At 44.1% G+C, this 22,004-nt stretch overlaps 1 protein-coding gene across 1 annotated transcript; it reads right to left on the reverse strand.

The window, feature by feature from the left end:
* Positions 1–557: 557 nt before the first annotated feature.
* Positions 558–20,327, reverse strand: LOC141271383 (uncharacterized). The gene is given in 7 exon segments (XM_073681478.1): positions 558–1,885; positions 6,616–6,706; positions 6,905–7,002; positions 7,086–7,209; positions 7,291–7,470; positions 7,600–7,749; positions 20,267–20,327. Coding segments are annotated over 6 exon segments (1,899 nt in total). The 5' UTR covers positions 7,678–7,749; positions 20,267–20,327.
* Positions 20,328–22,004: the final 1,677 nt, after the last annotated feature.

Consider the following 22,004-nt stretch of genomic DNA (forward strand, 5'->3'; position numbering starts at 1 on the left):
CATTAAACAAGCCTACAACCTGCAGTATCCACCGCTCCACCATACCGCTGCACGACCAGCTCTACCCTCACCTACTGTATCCTCACCCATCCCTTGTAGATTGTGAGCCCTCGCGGGCAGGGTCCTCGCTTCTTCTGTACCAGTCGCTGTCACATTGTGTTCAAGATTATTGTAATTGTTCTTGTATTATACCCCTTTTTCACATGTAAAGCGCCATGGAATAAATGGTGCTATAATAATAAATAATAATAATAAACAACTGAATGAACATCCTCCGAGCCCGGTGATTCCATAATTTTTGCCAGGGGTTGTAGTAAAAATCACGTTCTCCTATGGAGCCCAACCACATGCCATCATGGCAGGCCCTGATTCAATTTTCTGGTGTTTATTGATAGTTGCATACATTTCCTAATCATCTTTTAGTGCTCTAAATTGGTTTTCCTTTCTCTTTTTGGCATGTGACTCAACTTTGAAAGTAACTTTTTCACATTTCTTGTACAATTTAACAATAAAATGATTAAAAAAATGGCTACTTCCCTGTGTAATTTCTCTGATGTTTAAGAAGATGTAATTTGTCTGTAAAACTTTTTCCATTCTCAACACTAAAATGGCTTCTCCCCTGTGTGAGTTCTCATATGCACAACAAAAGTTGATTTATGCGAATAACATTTCCCACATTCTGAACATGAAAATGGCTTCTCCTCTATGTGGCTTCTTTGATGTCTAACAAGTTTTGATTTAATACTGTAACATTTTCCGCAATCTGAACATGAAAATGGCTTCTCCCCTGTGTGAGTCCTCTCATGTGCAACAAGATCCATTTTGTGGGCAAAACATTTCCCACATTCCGGACATGGAAATGGCTTCTCCCCTGTGTGAATTCTCTGATGTTTAACAAGATATGGTTTTCGTATAAAACATTTCCCACATTCTGAACATGAGAATGGCTTCTCCCCTGTGTGCATTCTCCCGTGAAAAATACAATCTGATTTTCGTATAAAGCATTTCCCACATTCTGAACATGAAAATGGTTTATCTCCTGTGTGTTTTTTCTCATGTACATCAAGATGTGATTTCCCTTTAAAACATTTCCCACATTCTGAACAGGAATATGGCTTCTCTCCTGTGTGAATTCTCTGATGTGCAACAAGATTTGATTTCTTATTAAAACTTTTCCCACATTCTGAACATGAAAATGGCTTTTTTCCTGTATGAAGTCTCTCATGCATAAGAAGAACTGATTTTTGTATAAAACATTTCCCACATTCTGAGCATGAAAATGGCTTATCTCCTGTGTGTTTTCGCTCATGTACAACAAGCTGTGATTTCCTTGCAAAACATTTCCCACATTCTGAACAGGAATATGGTTTCTCTCCTGTGTGAATTCTCTGATGTACAGCAAGATTTGATTTGTTCTTAAAACTAATCCCACATTCTGAGCATGAAAATGGCTGATTCCCTGAGTGTTTTCTCTTATGTACAACAAGCTGTGATTTCCTTGCAAAACATTTTTCACATTCTAAACAGGAATATGGCTTCTCCCCTGTGTGAATTTTTTGATGTTCTATAAGATTTGATTTCTTATTAAAACTTTTTCCACATTCTGAACATGAAAATGACTTTTTCCCTGTGTGAATTCTTCCATGTATAAGAAGATCTGATTTTCGTATGAAACATTTGTCACATTCTGAACAGGTAAATGGCTTTGACCCATCATATTCAACACACAATGAGTCTGAAGAAGGGACACATTGAAAAGTATCATATGATGGATTTTTGCTTTGAAGGACTGATGATATATCTGGGGTAAGGGCAGGCTCTTCATATGTATCCAGTGTCATACCATGATCATCTTCTTTAAAATCTGAGCTCCTGGTACAGTCATCTGCGGAGAAAAAAAAATTCTAAATGCTGCCTTTCTATTCAAAATTCAATCAAACAACCAAAACAGTGTTAAAAGATAATGCTATTAGGTCAATAGCTTACACTCCTATACTCCTTTACAGCTAGATGTACTCTGCCACAGAGCGAAGCAAGGGGAAGATGGGGGGAGCAGGGGGAAGGGAGCAGTATGGTCATAGAAAGAAAAGCTATGGTTTTCAAACAAGTTTAGGAGTAAGTAGTACATTCGGTTTTCGGTTTTATTTTTTATTTGTTTAGTCGGACTAGTCTTTCATGCTCTTTCATATGCAATAACATCCAAAGTAAACAAAAGGGAAAATTTATTAAGACCAGCGAATATTGTAGGCTAGTATATATTATGTGGATTTTCTGTCGACTCCTTAACTAATGTGTAGCACACAGGGATACATGGTACTTACTAATAAATCTTCATTAGATTTGGATCTGTTATTCTAAGGGATGCTCCGTGCTGAGGAGAATCATTTCTCCAGCTTTCAGGAACGTGAAATGGAGACATCCAGTCTTTGTTCCTGGCTAAAATGCGCATGCGCTGGTTTCCTTAGTGCCTCGCAGGATCATCCTTACTCAGGTTTTGCCCATTAACAAAAATGTCAGTGGGGTTCAACTGCTGTATTTCTGCTTGTATGGTGACTAGAGCTATGGTGATATCTTTGATTTTAAGCCAACAGTCCAGGCTTTCAAAAAACACCTATTTCATATCTCTTGCCAACATCTAGGCTGTGAAATCACCATTGGAAGACTAGTCCAGATGAAAGTTGCAGAGCTCTGCTTTCTCGACTGGACTTCCATGGGTGCCATCAGTCTACATGGGCATTAGAGATATGATATAGGTACAGTTTGAAATCCTAAACTGTTAGTTTTAAAATAAGCTATCATCATAACTCTAGTCACTATAAAGACAGAAATACAGCAGTTAAAATGCCACACTCCTCCGCTGGCATTTGTATTAATCACAATTAATCTCAGGCAGGTTCAAAACACAACCATATACAGACGTGAGCTGTTATCCTACATTACCTCTGCCCTTCTCTTCTTCCCATGCCTACCGTGCCTCCTCTGATTTGTTAAAGTTATCTCGGAAAGTCATAATACATTGCAATAGATAATTATATGTCTTAGTGGTCTTCCTCAGAGCTACCGAGATGATGTAGTATTCTGACAGACTTTTTTTTTTAGGACAAGAGTCGGTCAGATCTTTCACATCACCAAATGTCATGCTTGGTGACGCCAAACATCTGACCAACTCTTGTCTTAAAAAAAAAGTCTGTCAAAATAGTACATCTCAGTAGCTCAGGGGAAGACAACTAAGACCTATATGTATTTTCTTCTGACTTAGACTAATTTGAACAGGCGACAAAATCTTGGATATGTCTATCAAATTGTCAAAAGAACTCTTAATTAAAGAAAATAGATACCTCTGGAAGATTTTTTTCAGCTATGTCCTCAATTTGGCAGTATAATAAGCCCTGAAGTTCCTTGTTCTTAAATATCCTTCAGAAAATGGAACTTCACATGAATTATCTTGGTTCTTTTTCATTTGTGTGAGTTCCAGACATTCTTGGTTACATTTGAAGATCTGTTTGTCCAAATTATTGTTGACCCAAATCCTTTAACAGCTGGAACAGCCAAAATAACTTCTTGACTTGCCTTTGCTGAGGAAACATATTCGTTGTTGAAGGTAATGTTAAAGAGAGCTAGTCCAACTGACAACTCTACCTCAAAGTAGAAACTGATAGCCACTGGTGGATTGTCTGTCAAACGTCCTTCAGACCAAACTGAATCCTATTTGTTTAACCCCTCTAGGAAATTATTTCTGTTGTTCGGTTTTCCATACTGTAGTCTTTGAGTGACTCTGTTTCTGGCTCTAGTTTTCATTTTGTGTGACCTTGTATCTGTATCTATAGTGATTCCATTGCAGTTTTTTGTTCCCTCTTTCTCTACCAGCCTTGTCTTTACAAGTTCTAGTGTCAGGTCTGTTTCAGGTGTTCTTTCTAGTGCATACACACAAAACACGCACATACTGTATAGAAGACTCCTCTCTCTCAGCCATTTTTATTGAATATCTGTTGTAGTTGTACAGAGATGAGAGTTTGGTGATATTAACAAAGAGATAATCATAGTCTCAGGCAGTTTTACTGATATAGACTCTTGTACACTGACTGAACCAGTCAGAGACTTCTTCCATGTAATGCAGGAGCACCAGCACTGACTCCTGACAGAAATCTGGGGTAACACTAAGGTAGCTCACACGGGCATGGTAGAAGATATATTTTCATTTATCATAGTGACCACAACCAATTAAGCCTGCACTAAACCAGAAGAGAAAGGCACTTTGACTCTTGAAAAAACAGCTAAATATATGTAATAATATTTGATTTTTTACATACAGTGCACTTTATTTTCTTTAAATCTTTGCTTTGGACCACTTTGTTTTCAGTTTGTTTGTTTTTTTACTATAATAGTGGTCAACCCCTTAAATCCTCTTTTTCACATGAAAACGCCAATCAAATGTTACTCATGTTACTGTGAGAAGTCTGTGTGGCCAAAACATGCTACCATGGCCTGCAGCATCTACAGACTTGTCTCACATTCAACTCATCTGGGAAGTCATTAATCAATAATTGCAAAGAGAGCTGCAGGCAGCGAATCTTGCGGAAATTGATGATTTCTGTGCCAATGTGCATTTAACGTGGAAGAACATTTCTCAGGGAATCATTAATAATACTAATGATAGCAGTCAAGGCTCTAAATGCGGGGATTTCTGCATGTGGTGCTCATACTCTATACTGAATAAATTTTAATATTTTCAAAAGTTTGATTCTTATTTTTCATCATTTGCATATCATTAACATTTTTGTGACACTAGTCATTACTCACAAACAAGCCGTGAGGCATGGTAGTCAAACGTTCTGGGGTCAGATACCAAAAGAGTACATCATAAACTAAAAGGGAAAGACAAAGGCGTAGTCAGATAATGGTTCGAGGTCAGAATACCAGTAAGATAGTGGATCAGAGGAAAGGGGCTAGGCAAACGAATGTTCAGAAAGAGGTCCAATGTCAGGTAGCAATAGATCAACAAACAGAGCACAGAAATACAAGGCAAACCATTGTGGAAATGCTACGTCTGGCAGAGATCTGGGGCTGATAGCTTAGCTAAGTAGCTGGGTAATCACTTAGAACAGGGAACACCTGAAGTAAGCTCAGAACCTGACAGCTCAGCATGCCCCTGCACTAGATTGGACGACTGAGTTGTCGGTCACTGTGTCCAAGACACACAGAGGAGGAATCGTGATCATTTCTATCCATTCTGTGATTTCCATAATTCCTCAATTTTTTCTGTGTTGGTGTTACAATTTCAATGTTGAGGAGTGTACTGTATATACTGAGGTTCTTGCTTGTTTTCAAAACATGATAATCCCTGGAAGATTCCTTGCAAATAGAGCACTTTCTTCATCTCCCTGCAGAGGAGATGAGTTGCAGTGATCTCTTCTATACATAGATCAGGACATGGGGATGGACTCTTTGTCTCTGTGGGTTAAAAAATTAATGAAGCCAAACACACAGAGCCTTTTTCCTTTCTCCTCTCTCCACCTCTGCATAGAGTTTAATGGTCTGGTCACATGACACTTGCAGGCCATCTTGTCTGAGCAAGAAGGACTTGAGCTGATTTTTCAGAGCGGATGACAAGTGCAAGAGGCAGGGAAGGAAGTGTGTGATAAGTGGAAAGGAAGCCGATTTCCCTGATAACATATCTTACAAAGTTTCTTATATTCATCTGTGCTATTTATTTATGAAAAGTGTGTTGAAAGCATGGTGCCTTTTTCAGCGACATGTTGCAAGACATGAAGAGCATAATATCATCTGTGACACTGAATCTAAAGAGGCTCAGTAGAGTCGCATTGCAACCTGTCACTTATCTTGACTGTGACTTTCACACAAATAAAAGTAAATCAAAATGATAGAATTTAGGTTGAAGGTGCAAGTCGCAGACAACTTTTCTCCACAGTCTTCAATGCAAGTTGTGTATGAGTTTCACACGCAATCTGTCTATAAGTTGGCTGCTTTTTTTGCAGCTATAGAAAGTCACGCAACAGCAAAATGAAGACAAGATGTACAAATATTTTTAACTTTTTCAGTCGAACTTTCATTTCATCTTTCATTTGGATTCTCAATGATTAACACTTAAAGTTGCCTCTATCAGAGGTACATAATTAACATCAATGTTTTAGTAACAGTCCAAACGATAGCTGGTACTCACATCTTCTTAGAAGAATTGCTCTGTTTACCCAGTAGTATAAAATGCACAAAAAATGGTTGTACACAACAGCAGAAAAATTAAAAAGGCATAAAATAAATATCTACTGTGCTCCCAGGCAACATGTTTCAGATCTACATGGACCTTTGTCAAACTTCGGCTGCACCGATCACATGTCCATGTAGCCAGAAAATAATACATGGGAGACTGCGCAGTATTTCTTTTGTGGATTCATAGTAAAAAGTGTTGTGTCAATTTTGACTATTAAAATGTTCTCGTTTAAATGAGCTAATAAAAATTGTTTAAAAAAAGCTTGTGTTTTTTCATACATGATTTATAATTCAGACCTTTGTGCCAGTAAAATTCATGTGATAGAAAATACAACACATAATTGTACCAGCCAGTGACAGGAGAATTTAGTGGTTACTAGTACTCACCTGGGTAGTCATATGTAGGAATCTCCTCTTTACACCGCTCATCACCCCTCACATATGTCTCTGTAGTATTAATGTGGGTCAGATCTTCACCCTGAAACAAATATTGTAAAAGTCACAGACAGATGGAGAAGTCCCATCTATGATCAGCTCTAATCCTTCCATCTCCACCGTTCTCATTACACAAGTATAAAACATATAATACTGGTGGATAACACAAGACTGAAAACAAGACCTTCACAGCCGTCTACACATCATAAGGGAGATCTCATGACACCTTCTCTCCATCTACCTGATGATCCTGAAGAACATTGGGATCTTCTTGTTTACAGTCCTGTGGAAGAAGAGGATGGGGACATCTCTCTGGTGTTGTCCTCTTACTGGATAGAACTGGAGGAAACACATACAGGGACTGAATTCATTCTTTACATACCGATAATTATAGGTCGTGTGTATTTAATCCTGTCTGTTACCTGGTGAAGTGAGGAGCTGGGGAACCTCCATCATGGCATCCTTGTACAGATCTTTGTGTCCTTCTAAATACTCCCACTCCTCCATGGAGAAATAGATGGTGACATCCTGACACCTTATAGCAACCTGACACATACAATGATACCGTCATTCCTCGATCCTTTCATAGCATTATTGCGTAACGTCCCAGCATTCCCAGAGTGTCACCTCTCCAGTCAGCAGCTCAATCATCATGTAGGTGAGTTCTAGGATCTTCTGGTCATTGATGTCCTCATGTATCAGGGGGTGAGGTGGAGGCCCCGTGATTGGGCTCAGGGGTCTTCCCCATCCCTCAGACACAAGGTCTTGACAGCGCTCACTTGAGGTCTTCTTCACTAATGTGTAATCCTGGTTATGGAGAGACACATTAATAAATCCCACTACAGACATTTCCAGAGTCCTCACCTCTCCAGTTCTGTCCATCTGTTATTCCCATAGATAAGAATGATGTAATGTGACGTCATCAGAATCTCTCACCTCTCCAGTAAGCCGGAAGAGGATCTCTAGGGTGAGGTGTAATATCCTCTCCACCATCTTGTCCCTGTCCCTATCCATCCTTGATGGGTCAATCAGGAAAATTCTCTTATATAGAAGATTTCCACTGAGAGGATCTGATATTGTAGGGACCTGAATGGGAAGAAAATGAGCCAGTGTAATATCATAAAGAATCCGGTGTAAAAAGTACAAAGGACGTTGCATGCTTCATATGACAAAAGTCCTGTAAGCTACATACCAGCATCAACTCGGAAACTAATGTAGTAGCAGTAGTGATGTAAGTATACGGGGTGGGCCATTTATATGGATACACCTAAATTAAATGGGAATGGTTGGTGATATCAACTTCCTTTTTGTGGCACATTAGTATATGGGAGGGCGAAAACTTTTCCAGATGGGTGGTGACCACGGCGGCCATTTTGGATCCAACTTTATTTTTTTCAATGGGAAGAGGGTCATGTGACACATCAAACTTATTGAGAATTTGATAAGAAAAACAATGGTGTGCTTTGTTTTAACGTACCAGGCTTCCAGTATCCATTGTTTCAGATGCTGCACATCTCGTATCTTCACAGCATAGACAATTGCCTTCAGATGACCCCAAAGATAAAAGTCTAAGGGGGTCAGATCGAGAGACTTTGGGGCCATTCAACTGGCCCACGAAGACCAATCCACTTTCCAGGAAACTGTTCATGTAGGAATGCTCAGATCTGACACCCATAATGTGGCGGTGCACCATCTTGTTGGAAAAACTCAGGGAACGTGCCACCTTCAGTGCATAAAGAAGGCAACACATCATCATGTAGCTATTTCAGATATCCAGTGGCATTGAGGTTTCCATTGATGAAGAATGGCCCCACTATCTTTGTACCCCATATACCACACCATACCATCAAGATACGAGATGTGCAGCATCTGAAACAATGGATACTGGAAGCCTGTGCTAGCATTTCTGTTGCTATCAGTGTGTCAAGAGTGGGAGAAGAGGGTTGCATTGACAATCCAACACAATGGGCAGCACTTTGAACACATTTTATAAGTGGTCATAAACTTGTAAAAAACTCATGAAAGAATAAAGGTACGTTAAAACCAAGCACACCATTGTTTTTCTTATGAAATTCTCAATAAGTTTGATGTGTCACATAACCCTCTTCCAATTGAAAAAAGTAAAGTTGGATCCAAAATGGCCACAAACAGGAAGTTGATATCACCAACCATTCCCATTTAATTTAGGTGTATCCATAAAAATGGCTCACCCTGTAGAATTAATGGGGCAATGAGATCATTAGTGCTGGAGATTAGAGTTAATTAGACAGGTCCACAATACTTGCTGATCATGCACATATCTCCGCAGGTATCAGGTATACTGCTGCTCATTTCCAAAGCAGTACTAACGCTCTAAGGAATTCACCATTCTAACCAACTACCACACTGCAAACTATACGTCGTTTACCCATCCTACAAGTCTACACCATGACACGGCATAATCTTGACTTCTGTATAATACACCAAAAGATACAATATGGCCCTGATACACATTGTATTTGTACTACACCGTGCACAGTAACAAGCAGTTTATTCCTCCTTCCTGCAGATGTGCAGGCTGAACACATCCCATATATAAAACTTTTTCTTAAAGATTTTTTATCGACAATAGAATCAGCGTCACCATCTTCAGGCTTGTTATAATCACAAATAAGTAATAAAAGCAATAAAGCACAGACAACTCCCATACAAATGAATGGAGAGTTGCCTCTCATTCACCAGCAGTGTGCAAGGTGTTATGATAGGCTACAAGCACTAAGGAAAGACAGGTGATCTGTCCCTACAATAGAACTAAGCTAGATCCCTACGATGTAACGGGGAACCTGATCCTGCGATCAGACCCGCTAAAGTCCTAAGCTAGTCTGAACAAAGACCTATAGATGTGAGGGAGGCATCCCTACAAGAACTAGGGACTGGGAGAAAGATGGACACCTCCTAGCAGAAATTGTAGCAGTAAAAAGACAAACACACAACATAGAACATAAAGGTCAAAAGACCTAGCTAAACTGACTGAGAAAGGTTACAAAGCACCTGGCTAGCTTAAGAGTATCAATTACAATGAAGTCCAGCATGGCCAGAAGGGCGGAGCAGGATTAAATAGGCAAAAAGGTCATGTGACCAGCAAAATAGAAAAAACCTAACAGGAGAGTTCTAACACAAGGAGGTTCCCTACTAAAGAAAGATGCAAGTGATGTGATGGAAAAACACTAAATTACTTACCGGTAATTAGTGTTGAGCGATACCTTCCGATATCGGGAAATATCGGATCGGATTGGATCAGACCGATACCCAAAAAGTATCGGATATCGCCGATTCTGATACCGGAAACCAATGCAAGTCAATGGGACACAAATATCGGAATAAAAATAAACCCTTTCTTTCCTTGTAGGTTAATTCTACATGAAGGAAAACAACTAAGAATAATGTAGAATGTATTGGGGGAGGTGGGGGAGACAATAAAGGCATAGAGGTTTAGCCCAATCAAATGGAATAACAGGAATTAATATTTTTTTTAAGACGTTCTGAGTTACGGAAATATTGACTATGTTACTTTTTTTATATTTGGTCAGATATTTAGGTTTCACTACTTCCATGCTCTTCACCTTCTTTTTTACTTCTCCCACACTTTCTCCTTCATCATCCTCAGCATCAGCATCTTTTTCATCAACTTCTTCTTCACCATCTTCATCTTCTTCTTCTTCACCTTCTTCGTATTATTCTTTTTTTTTACATTCTTCATATTCTTCTTATTCAACTATTATTCTTCTTCATATTCTACTTCTTCATATTCTTCTTCTTCATCATATTCTTATTTGTGACAGGCATTCCTGTAGTTGTTATCTATAAAAGTTTGAACATTACACCTTTCGTTCTGCCCGTCACAAAAGATTTACAACAGGATTTGTCCGTGTTCAGTTTTGCCGCAGCAGCAGGTCTTTTCCAGGGGCACCACGAGGAGGAGCGGACTCACCCCCATACACTGCTTAGTCATCTTCTGCTTATAATTTAGATAATATCTTTTGCTCTGATTTTTAGTCTTATGCTTAATGTTCTTCCGCTTTTTGTTCTGCAGCTTCTTGTACTTCTGCTTCTTGGTTTTCTGTCTCTTGTTCTTCTGTATCTTGGTGGTTGTCTTCTTGTTCTTTGTCCTCCTGGTCATCTTCTTCAGGGTCATCTTCTTAGTCTTCTTCGGGGTGGTCTTCAGGGTCTTCGTCTTCAGGGTCGTCATCTTCGGGGTCCTCGTCTTCTTCGGGGTGGTCTTCAGGGTCATCGTCTTCAGGGTCCTCGTCTTCTTTGGGGTGGTCTTCAGGGTCCTCGTCTTCGGGGTCCTCGTCTTCTTCGGGGTGGTCTTCAGGGTCCTCGTCTTCAGGGTCCTCGTCAGGGAGATCCAGAGTGATTACCAAGAACCACTTCAAAAAGCTTGAACTTGGAAATGTAGCAGAAGGTACAAGAAGGCTGAGGAACTGCCGAGAACCAGCTGATGGTACTGGAACCCGGATGGGTAGCAGAAGGTACAAGAGCCAATCGAACTACAGAGGACCAGCTGACGGTACTGGAACTCTGTTACTAAGCAGGAGGTACCTGTGCCAGAAAGAACTATCAAGGACCAGCAGAAGTTGGTGGAACTTGGATACCGAGAAGGAGGCACCTAAGCCAAAGGCACTGCCGAAAACCAGCTAACGGTACTGGAACCCGGATGGATAGCAGAAGGTACCCATGTAAAAAAAAGTTGCAAGGCCGCGAGCCTGCCGCAGTTACCAAAACCCACAGTCCTACAGGGGGTGCTTGTCTTATTGGCACTATGGAACCAGCTTTCATTGCCAGATCCCGCAGCCCACATAGGAGTCACCTAAACTGCAGGCACCATAGAGTCGGCTAACCCGACCGCAACACGACAGGACAACGCATTGGAGGCAAAGTGACGTTGACACTACCCGGAAACAGCTGGCGTGCTGGAACCAGGCTGGGCAGGAGGGAGTACCCGTGCCAAAGACACTGCTGGGAAACAGCTGGCGGTGCTGGAACCCAGGGTAAATACTAAAAACAGAGTGGAGCCAGAGGCCTAATTGGAGCAAGTTTAAAATCAGTAGTAGTGTGAATGTGGACAGAGCAGGAGAAATTGCCGGACACACAGCAGGGGAACAGCTGACGTTACTGAACCCCAATAGCACTGGAGCAAGCGTTGACTGTGCAGACGGCACTTCTGAGCGCCAACTGGCGGTGTTGGAGCTCAGCGATAATACTGAAAACAGAGGAGCCAGAGGCGTAATTGGAGCAACTTTAAAATCTGTAGTAGTGTGAATGTGGACAGAGCAGGGGAATTTGCCAGACACACAGCAGGGGAACAGCTGACATTACTGAACCCCAATAACAAGGCAGCAAGTGTTGACTGTGCAGACGGCACTTCTGAGCAGCAACTAGCGGTGTTGGAGCCCAGGGTAAATACTAAAAACAGAGGAGCCAGAGGTGTAATTGGAGCAAGTTTTAAATTAGTAGTACAGTGGATGTGGACAGAGCAGGAGAATTTGCCGGACACACAGCTGGAGATCAGCTGACGTTACTGAACCCCAATAACACTGGAGCAAGTGTTGACTGTGCAGACGGCACTTCTGAGCAGCAACTGGCGGTGTTGGAGCTCAGGGATTACAGTTCAGGTGGTAGAAACATGAACACAACAGGAGACCTGGATACTGTTGCCAACCAATTATTTATTCTGGAAGAGGACTGGCAAATTAATGCGAGATCCAGGCCTTGTTCATTTTCAGAAAAGTAAGCCGGTCAACGTTATCGGAGGATAGGCGCATGCGACGGTCTGTTCGTACACCACCTGCGGCACTAAAGACGCGTTCAGATAATACACTAGCAGCAGGGCAAGCCAGCACCTCCAATGCATACTGGCTAAGCTCTGGCCATGTATCCAGCTTAGAGACCCAAAACTTGAAGGGGGAAGAGGCGTCTGGAAGTACACTGAGAGGGCAAGACATGTAGTCTGTCACCATCTGACGGAAACGTTGCCTCCTGCTGACTGGAGCCGTCTGTGATGTTGTAGACATTTGTGGCGGCGGGGACACAAAACTTTGCCACATTTGGGCCATACTGGTCTTGCCTTGTGCTGAGGCGCTGCTTCTGCTCCCTCTTTGTGCAGAGCTTCCTCCACTGCCTCGACGCACTGAGCTGCTTTGTAAAGCACTAGCAGCACTGCTCTCGGTTGGAATGGAGAACATGATGGAATGCACCAGTGAGTCTTGGTACTCCCGCATTTTACGCTCCCGGGTAAACGTGGTTATGAGGTTTTGTAAGTTGTCCCGGTAGCGAGGAGCTAGGAGGGTGGACACCCAATAATCAGCCGTGTTGAGAATGTGGGCGATGCTTCGGTCGTTTCTCAGGCACTGCAGCATGAAATCAACCATGTGCTGCAGACTGACAACTGGCCAAGATAAGCTGTCCCCTGCTTGAGGCGTGATCTCTGCCTGCTCTGCATCACCCCACCCTCGCTCTAGATACTGACTACTAGAGCATTGCGTACCTCCCTCCTCTGGACAGATGTCTTCTTCCTCCATTGACTCCTCCTCATCCTCCTCACAAACTGTCCCCTGCCTAGGCCTTTGTGAGGAACCACCACGTTGCGCAGACTGTACAGAAGCAGATGGCATTTGTGACTCCTCATCCTCCACCTCTTACAAAACCTCCTCCCTTAGTGCTTGCAGTGTTTTTTCAAGCAGGCAGATAAGGGGGATAGTCATGCTGACTAGTGCATCACCTGCACTCGCCATCCGCGTGGAATAATCGAAGGCACGCAAGACGTGGCAAATGTCCTTCATAGAGGCCCACTCAGTGGTGGTGAAGTGTGAACGGCGCGCACTGTGACTTGTTTGCGCCTACTCCATTACTGCTGCCTGCTGCTCACACAACCTCTCCAACATATGTAATGTTGAATTCCACCTGGTGGGTAGGTCACATATGATGCGATGTTCCGGAAGACGTAATCGGCGCTGCAGAGCTGCAATGCGCGATCTTGCGTTGCTGGAACGCCGCAAGTGAGCACACTCTATGCGGACCTTGTGAAGCAGTGCATCAAGATCCGGATAGTCCCTCAAAAAACTCTGCACGACCAAGTTGAGCACATGTGCCAGACATGGGATGTGAGTGAGGTTGCCTAGGCCCAGAGCTGCCACCAGATTTCGGCCATTGTCACACACTACCATGCCTGGCTGGAGATTCGCTGGCAAAAACCACACGTCGCTCTGCTGCTTGATGGCATTCCAGAGCTCCTGCGCTGTGTGGCTTCGATTCCCCAAAGAAATTAATTTTAATACGGCTTGTTGACGTTTGGCCACGGCTGTGCTCATATCGGTCATCATAACAGATAACAGGTAACAGTTCACGGGTCGATGTGGAGGTAGACCGTATCGGCTCCTGCAGCGCTGATTCAGAGGAACTGAAGTATGAGGAGGAGTCAATGTGTACAGACTGGATTCCTGCAATCCTTGGAGTTGGCAGAACAAGTACAGCGCCAATTTCAAGATCTGTACCCGACTCCACAACATTTACCCAATGGGCAGTGAGGGAAGGTATCGTCCCTGTCCATGCTTACTGGTCCACGCATCGGTGGGCAGGTGGACCTTGCTACTGACGGAGTTTGTGTAGCGCATGTTTAATTTTTCCCTCCACATGCTGTTGCAGGGCAGGGACGGCTTGCCTGCTGAAATAAAAGCGACTGGGCACATTGTATTGTGGAACTGCCAATGCCATAAAGTTACGGAAGGTGTCAGTCTCCACCAGCCTGAATGATAGCATTTCAAGGGCCAGTAGTTTAGCAATGCCAACATTCAGAGCCTGTGCTCGGGGGTGGTTTGCCGAGTATGGGCGCCTTTTCTCCCATGCCTGTGCTAACGATGGCTGTAGACTGGCCTGGGAGTGTGAGGATGACAGGGAAAGTGGTGCTGTGGGTGGAATTACACTGTGTCTCTGTACAACAGTGCCAGAGGTTCTTTCATGGCGATCCTGTGAGGAAGCCGAACCAGCTGTGTGTGAGCTGGAGGAAGAGGCTACAACACGATCTGAAGAGGTGGTAGGTTGCGCTGTAGGTTGGCCTAGGTCTTCAGTGTGTTTTTGTAACTCCACCACGTGCTTGGTCCGCACATGTTTCCACATATTTGTGGTATTGAGGTTGCTGACACTTTTCCCTCTTTTCACCTTCTGATTACACAGCTTGCATTTGACAAAGCAAATGTCATCTGCAACTGTGTCAAAAAAGGACCAGGCACTGCAAGTCTTGGGAGCGCCCGCTTTGGATTTTGGAAGAGCCATGCTCCTAATGGGTGCCGAAGTGGAGGCTACAGGAAACCAAGTCTGCCCCCTCCCTCTCCCTCCTTTTTGGGCCGTTTGGGAAATCTCTTCCTCAGAGCTGCTCCCACCACCTTCCTGTCCCTCACGCCATGATGGGTCAAGGACCTCATCATCTACACCACCCTCTTCAAACAACTGCTTCTCCTGGGTAGTCTCGACAGCACAGTACGCACCAGAAAGTGGCACCTGAGTCTCATCATCAAATGCGTACTGAGGTGTGCTGCTGACCATAGGCACTGGCCCACCCGCCTCTTTAGATTCAGAGAGACAAAACGGTTGCGCATCACTGCATACTACCTCTTCTTCAAATTCTAGAATTCTGCTTGGCTGGCCCCCTCTTTCCAAGCCAAGAGATTTAGAGAACAGAAGTAGAGATGGCTCCTGTCCAGGGCTCTCTGACTGCCTGGGCAATTTGGCAGGTGGTGAAGAGACAGATGGGTGCTCTTCAGTGCTCAGGACCTGAGAGGATCTGGAACTAATTGAAGTCGATGCGTTAGCTGCCATCCATCCGACAACGGCTTCAATTTGGTCCTCCCGCAGCAGTGGGGTACGGCTAGCTCCTACAAAGCTGCGCATAAAGGACTGTTCCCTGGTAAAACTGGGGGATGCTGAGTCACTGGTGCCCGCAGCAGGCACAGAATCCCCACGTCCTCTCCCTGCAGGCACAGAATCCTCACGTCCTCTCCCTGCAGAAACTCCACGCCCACGACCACATGCCTTACTCCCTGCCTTCTTCATCTCGGTAGACTGATAAAGATAGGCAGAAAAGTACTAAGGGCTTAGTGTGCTTATTACTGAACAGCTGGTAACAGGTATAAGAAACACTAATTTTATAAAGTGTGGACTAGACTTTAATATGAGCTAATGTGGCCCACACAACAGTAAAGTGGAGTGTTTGGTGAACTTTATTTACGTTTTTTTGTCACAAAAAGACACTGGATGTGCCCAAAGATGTAATACCGATAGTATCACAAACTTTTTGTATCTATTACAATGCAGGAAGGTAACCTACAATGCAATAGATGAGGCTACAAAAAATAGGCTAATACTAATCTGGCTGGAGCTGCAGGGCACAATGCTGCAGAAAGGCTCCTCTATCTACTTCTATATAGTGTGTTTGGAACCAATGTAGCTGAATACGGATGAAACCACCACACTAATAGGAGAAATCAGCAAAAATTATCAATTAGCAAAAAAGGACAATGTATGAGGCAGTGACACACACTGAGTGCACTACAACCAGACTTGGCTGAAGCACACACTACAGCGTGAGCTGCACTCACACACAGAGACCTTGCAGACAGTGGTGAACAGCACAGAAAACTGTGCACTAGCGCTGCAAGGCACAGCGATTTATAAAGTAGCTTGGGTAAAGCAGAATAGAGCAAATAGGTAGCTAAAACTGTCCCTCAGAACAACAGCGTCCTATCCCTAACTGAATTCACAGCAGAGTGAGCTCAAAATGGCGGCGGCGGCTTTTATAGTGCATCATGACATCATTTCAGCAGCCAATCACAGCCATGCCATTAGTTAACATGCCTACATGCCTAACAGGATGTGCCCACACTTCTTAGGATCCTCATTGGCTGAATAAAATGAAACTGGCTCATTGCATTATGGGAACTTCCGATTCCGGTATACGATATGCTAAAAGTATCGGAATTAAGTATCGGAATTCCGATACCGCGAATATCGGCCAATACCCGATATTTCAGTATCAGAATGCTCAACACTACCGGTAATGTGATTTTCCTGAGCCCATGACAGCACCTACAACGATAGAGGCGATCCACCCTACCAGGACAGGAAACCTACAGAATAAAAGGGCGGCGCCTCTCCACCTCCACAGTTGTTTACAGAGCATGAGAGGACACTACTTAATAGTTATATATCCCATGATTTTTCCTTCTACACACCATGTGAATCAAACACCATGAAGGAAATGAAGTGATCAACTTCTACCAGTGATGGGAGAGAATATAAGGGTGCTGTCATGGGCTCAGGAAAATCACATTACCGATAAGTAATTTAGTGGTTTCCTATCACCCATGACAGCACCTACAATGATAGATTTACAGAGAAAAAAACTTTAAAGTTAGGGTGAGACCACAGCCAGTAGAACAGTTTTCCTAAACGGAAAGGACAGCAGAAGATCCCAGATCAAGCCTATAGTGTCTATATAAGGTGTAAGGTGAAGACTGAATCGCAACCTTACATAATGCTTGATGGGGACATCCGCTTTTGACGCGCCCCCCTGGGCCGTGGGGTACCCGGAGCTGGGCCTGTAGATGCTGGGGGTTGTAGTCACCGTGGCGGTGACCCGGTCCGTGACCCAGGTGGTCAATCTAAGGGTAGTTTATGTATATCTGTTATGTATAGTCCAACTACGCCACCTGTGGAATGCGGTTATTGGGAACCGCCGCTGCGGAGCAGTCCGCTGAAGCTGGTGGTATGTGCAGCAAGGTGATGTAACTCCCCACAGGAAGAGTGGAGCTTCCGGGCAGTGTGCATGGATGATGGTGGTGGTAGTGCAAGGTATCAGTAATGACAACACGGAGTCTTTGCAGTGCAGTCCCAGGGTCTTTACTGTTGGCACTTATATGGGCCCCAGCGGGAGTACCGGCTAGAGATGAGGGCCTGATCAGTCTGGGAACAATCCTAGAGTCCTCCTGGCCAGGTGAAGTTGTAGGCCTTCCGTTCTGACTCTTTGGCTATCCCGCTTATAGTCATGTTGTAGCCCACGTCCCTGAGTGTAACATGCTGCGCTCACCCGTATGGCTGGCGACTCGGACCTTGTGTATTCCTCGCTCCTCTGTGGCGGTAAGGGTCCTTTCTTGTGGCTGAGCCTCCGGGCTTCTGTTGGGCCAGGAGACCTGCAATCTCCTGCCCTGCGGTATCTGCTGCTGGGTATGCAATCCCCACAGCCTCGGACTCCGGTCCGGTCCTCTGTGGATACTATCCAGGACGAGCTAACTCCAGCTCCAGTTTCTGGCTCTTTACTCCTTCGTGTCCTACTTGACTCCATACACTGTGTTCTAGACTCCGACTCAGACTGACTAACCCTGCCTCCAGATCCAGTTATAAAGGGCAGGATCCTCCCCTTTCTGGTCTGGGGCAGGAGGTGTTGCATGTAATGTGTTCCTGACCAGGAAACCCCTGTTTTGCTCCCAGACATGGTATTACTACCACTGTGGCAACCAGACCCTCTGGGGTGCCACACTTTCTTATTGTTCTGCCATGGATTCCCCGGATTAGCACAGAAAGTAGGGTGCACAATTTCCTGACTTCTATGGAAATTGGAAGCCATCTTCGGAAGATAGGGTAGCTCCGGAACCTTTGATTTGCCTTGACCTTCCGTTTGCTTACCCCTTTAGTTGTGACCTACCTTACTGTAATATTGACCTTGGACTGTTTCCTGACTACACCTTCGTCTCATCCTTCTGTCTACGACGTAGTCTTTTGACCTTGAACTCCTTGAGTACCCAGCCTTACGGCTTATCCGTGAGTAGTGACTAGTGTCACAATGTCCATCATTAAAGAGGAATTTTGGCTAAATACCATTATCCTCACCTGTCAGATATTTACACTGTGTGCAGAATTATTAGGCAATGAGTATTTTGACCAGATCATCATTTTTATGCAGATTTCCTAACCCCAAGCTGTATTAACTTCAATGCTTATTGGATGAAGCAGATCAGGTGATGTATATTTGTGTAATAAGGGGGTTGCAGCCTAAAGATACAAAGCCCTTTATCAAGGTGCAGAGTTATTAGGCAGCTTGTTTTCCTCAGGCAAAAATGGCCCAAAAAAGAGATTTAACTGACTCTGAAAAAACTTGTTGAGAAAAAAAGACGCATATTATTTACAAAAGAAAAAAGGAAGCACATTAAAGGGCTAAAAATGTGAGAAGACTCAGACGTGAAGCCATTTTCCTCCAGTACTGTCATATTCCAGAACTGCAAATCTGCAGTTTGATCAAAAACAGACACGTCTCTGGTAGTGGAGACTATAGTAGATTCTGTCAGTGAAAATTACAGATGTTTGATTAGGAAGTAATAAGTATATAATGGCTGGGGTCAGAGAGTGAAATGTAACTGTACATTACGGTGCCGAGGCAGATCACACACCATGGCCTGATATTAATCACAGCGGTCACCCAGGAATAGCTACTGAGCCTCTGTGATCACTATGATTAATAAAGCGGCATACTGTGCACTATACTATACTGTCGACTGATCACCGGTAAGTCCAATCTCAGCTGATCAACCTCTAATGGTGCTTTCACATTGCGTCCTGTGTCCCTGTCGGGGCATATGTTCAAACACCCCCTGCAAAACGGGGTCTGGACGTATGCGCCGATGGGGCCATAGACGGTAATAGTGACGGTAAAGCGAACGTGCGCGATTTTCAGGAGTGTCCTCCTACAGTAAGGCGGACACTCAGACGTAGTAGACTGTGGCTGGCTGTCTGCCTCCAGTAGGCGCACACTCCCGAAAATAGTGCACATCAGAGCTCGTGTTCGCTCTGTCTGTATCTGTACAATCTATAAGCCCGTTAGGACATACATCCGGACCTCATTTTGCGGGGGATTTCGGACGTATGCCCCGATGTGGACACAGAACGCAATGTGAAAGCACCCTTAGTAGGTGACACAAAGGAGGAGCTGCTTCTATCGCCCCACCCGGCAACCAGGGCTATGGAGTCGGAGCCCATTTTCGTGGAGTCGGTATAAAATGGACCGACTCCGACTGCTAAAATATATAATAAATTGGGTACAGTAGTTCAATGCAGTTTGTGGGTCATTTTTTTTCATAAGAATTTGGGAAAGTTATGACATGTCCTATAAATGTCTGTCCTATTCCTGATCTTAGGGTGTAAACTTTTAGCTGAGATGAATCTGTGCTACAGTAAATGTATCACTTAAACATGAACCATGTATGAGGGAGTCGGAGTCGTGGAGTCGGAGTCATGGAAATTGAGGAGTCGGAGGTTTGGCTTACCAACTCCACAGCCCTGCCGGCAACAGCATGGAAGAATGGGCAGCAGAAGACCGAACAACGCTAAACAAAAGGGTTCTATTAAAAATATGGTTTGTCAAGCAAAAAAATGTTGGCGCTGTAGAAATAAAGATTATTATTAGTATACTCCAAATATCGACCCCTCATATCCCGACACCAGAGGGTAAAGTACTGTCCACTTGAGTCTCAGTGCTGAAGGGGTTACTGTCACCCAGAAATGGGGAATCCCCACATACCTCCACCTGCAGAGCCGCCACCACATATATGGCTGTTCTGTGCACACAGGACCTGTGATAAGGTCACAGGAGGGGAGGAGTCAGGGGTCACATGATCAGGGGCCTCAGTGGATGCAGGACTCTGCTGTGCTGGCTGTCATGGTGCTGGATGAGGGGAAGTTTATGTGTGGGGTCAGGAGGGGTTTACAGTGTGGATGTAGCAGAGCCGCGTGTACGAGGCGTACGGAGCAGAGCCGTGTGTGTACGAGGTGTACGGAGCCGAGCCGTGTGAATAATAGGTGTACAAAGCGCAGCAGTGTGTGTATGAGGTGTACGGAGCAGATCCGTGTGTGTACGAGGTGTACGGAGCCGAGCCGTGTGAATAATAGGTGTACAAAGCGCAGCAGTGTGTGTACGAGGTGTACAGAGCGGAGCCGTGTGTATGTTATTGTTTTTTCCCCTTGGCACACCCAGTTTCTCCCTTACAGCCCCATTTCTCTGCCCTCAGTTCAGTCCTGGGGGTCCGGCACTCTCTGTGTTATAGACTTGGGACATCTTGTAGTCGTTTCTCCTGGTCTCTGGCTCAGAGTAAGGTCATTTGACCATTTTCTCCACATCTATGAAAAACGGTCCAGTTTTGCTGATCAAAGTGGCATCAGTTTTTCTCGGACGAGGAGAGGCGAAAAAGAAAGGTTCTCTATTCTGTAAATCCCTGAAAATCAACCTGACAGCCCCCCTTCCCCGACAGTACAATCCTACTATTGGAGAATCGGCTGCTACCAGAGGAAGCGAGGAGCCACTGAGATCCTAAAGCTCGATTTTGGACAGCAGTTTGCAGGGTGCCTCCTCACAGTGCAGTGTGTAAGGTGGTTAACTCTTCCTTTTTGCAGCAAGATTGTGTGTTAGTTTTGTGCATCCTGCACAAGAGAGGTAAGAATTAACCCCCCTCAAATATGCTTCTTCTGAGGGCTCGCTCACACAGTCAAGTGCTATCTGATGCGAAGGAATGTGGTACAGATTTTGGCTGCAGAAACAAAACGTTGTGTGTGAACATAGCCTTAAGCAGAATTATAATCAGCTGATTGGGACTGTTGTGGAGGGCTGAACCAATTTCCTATGTGGCCTCCTGGGAAAAATTAATTGCCCACCCCTCGTTTGTTTTTCTTCATGGACGCATAGACTAGCATTGCCGATTTTGATAAAACAGTTGGATCAAAATCGGACAATCTTCAATTCTTTGCATGGACCACTTGGACAGAGGAAAAAAATAAGACATATTCACAGCCCCATAGCATATCATAGGTCCGAGTGCTATCCGTGAAAAGCAAGAATATCACCTGGGTGCAAAGTTTCAAAAATTTATCTTTTTTTTTTTTTTTTTTTAAACAGTTCATTTCATACGTGTTTTTGAGGGGCCCAAATATTATCTTGCATTAAATGCTTCTCCACTGGAATTATTCATCATTGATTTTTGAAAGGTTGTTAGGGGTTGTCAGGTGCCTCTCCTGCTTCAGATGTGAGTGGCCCTAATAGCGCAAATTCACAATGGGCAGGTATACTGTAGTGCCATAATAAATATTAAAATCTCTGCAGTCACCAGTGAGGGGGCTATTCACCTGCCTCCCTCCTTCCCTCTCTTTTCCAATAAGTTATCAAGAGCTTGTAATCTCCTAGGCTAGTACAATGAGCATAAAGGAGTAGGAAATTAACATGCAGGAGCTCCTTTAGGGACAACAGATCCCTGCAGTACTGACAAGGA

The sequence above is a fragment of the Phyllobates terribilis genome, unplaced genomic scaffold (genome assembly GCF_046119375.1).
Source record: "Phyllobates terribilis strain yellow unplaced genomic scaffold, ASM4611937v1 Scaffold_5__5_contigs__length_657084704, whole genome shotgun sequence".
NCBI lineage: Eukaryota > Metazoa > Chordata > Amphibia > Anura > Dendrobatidae > Phyllobates > Phyllobates terribilis.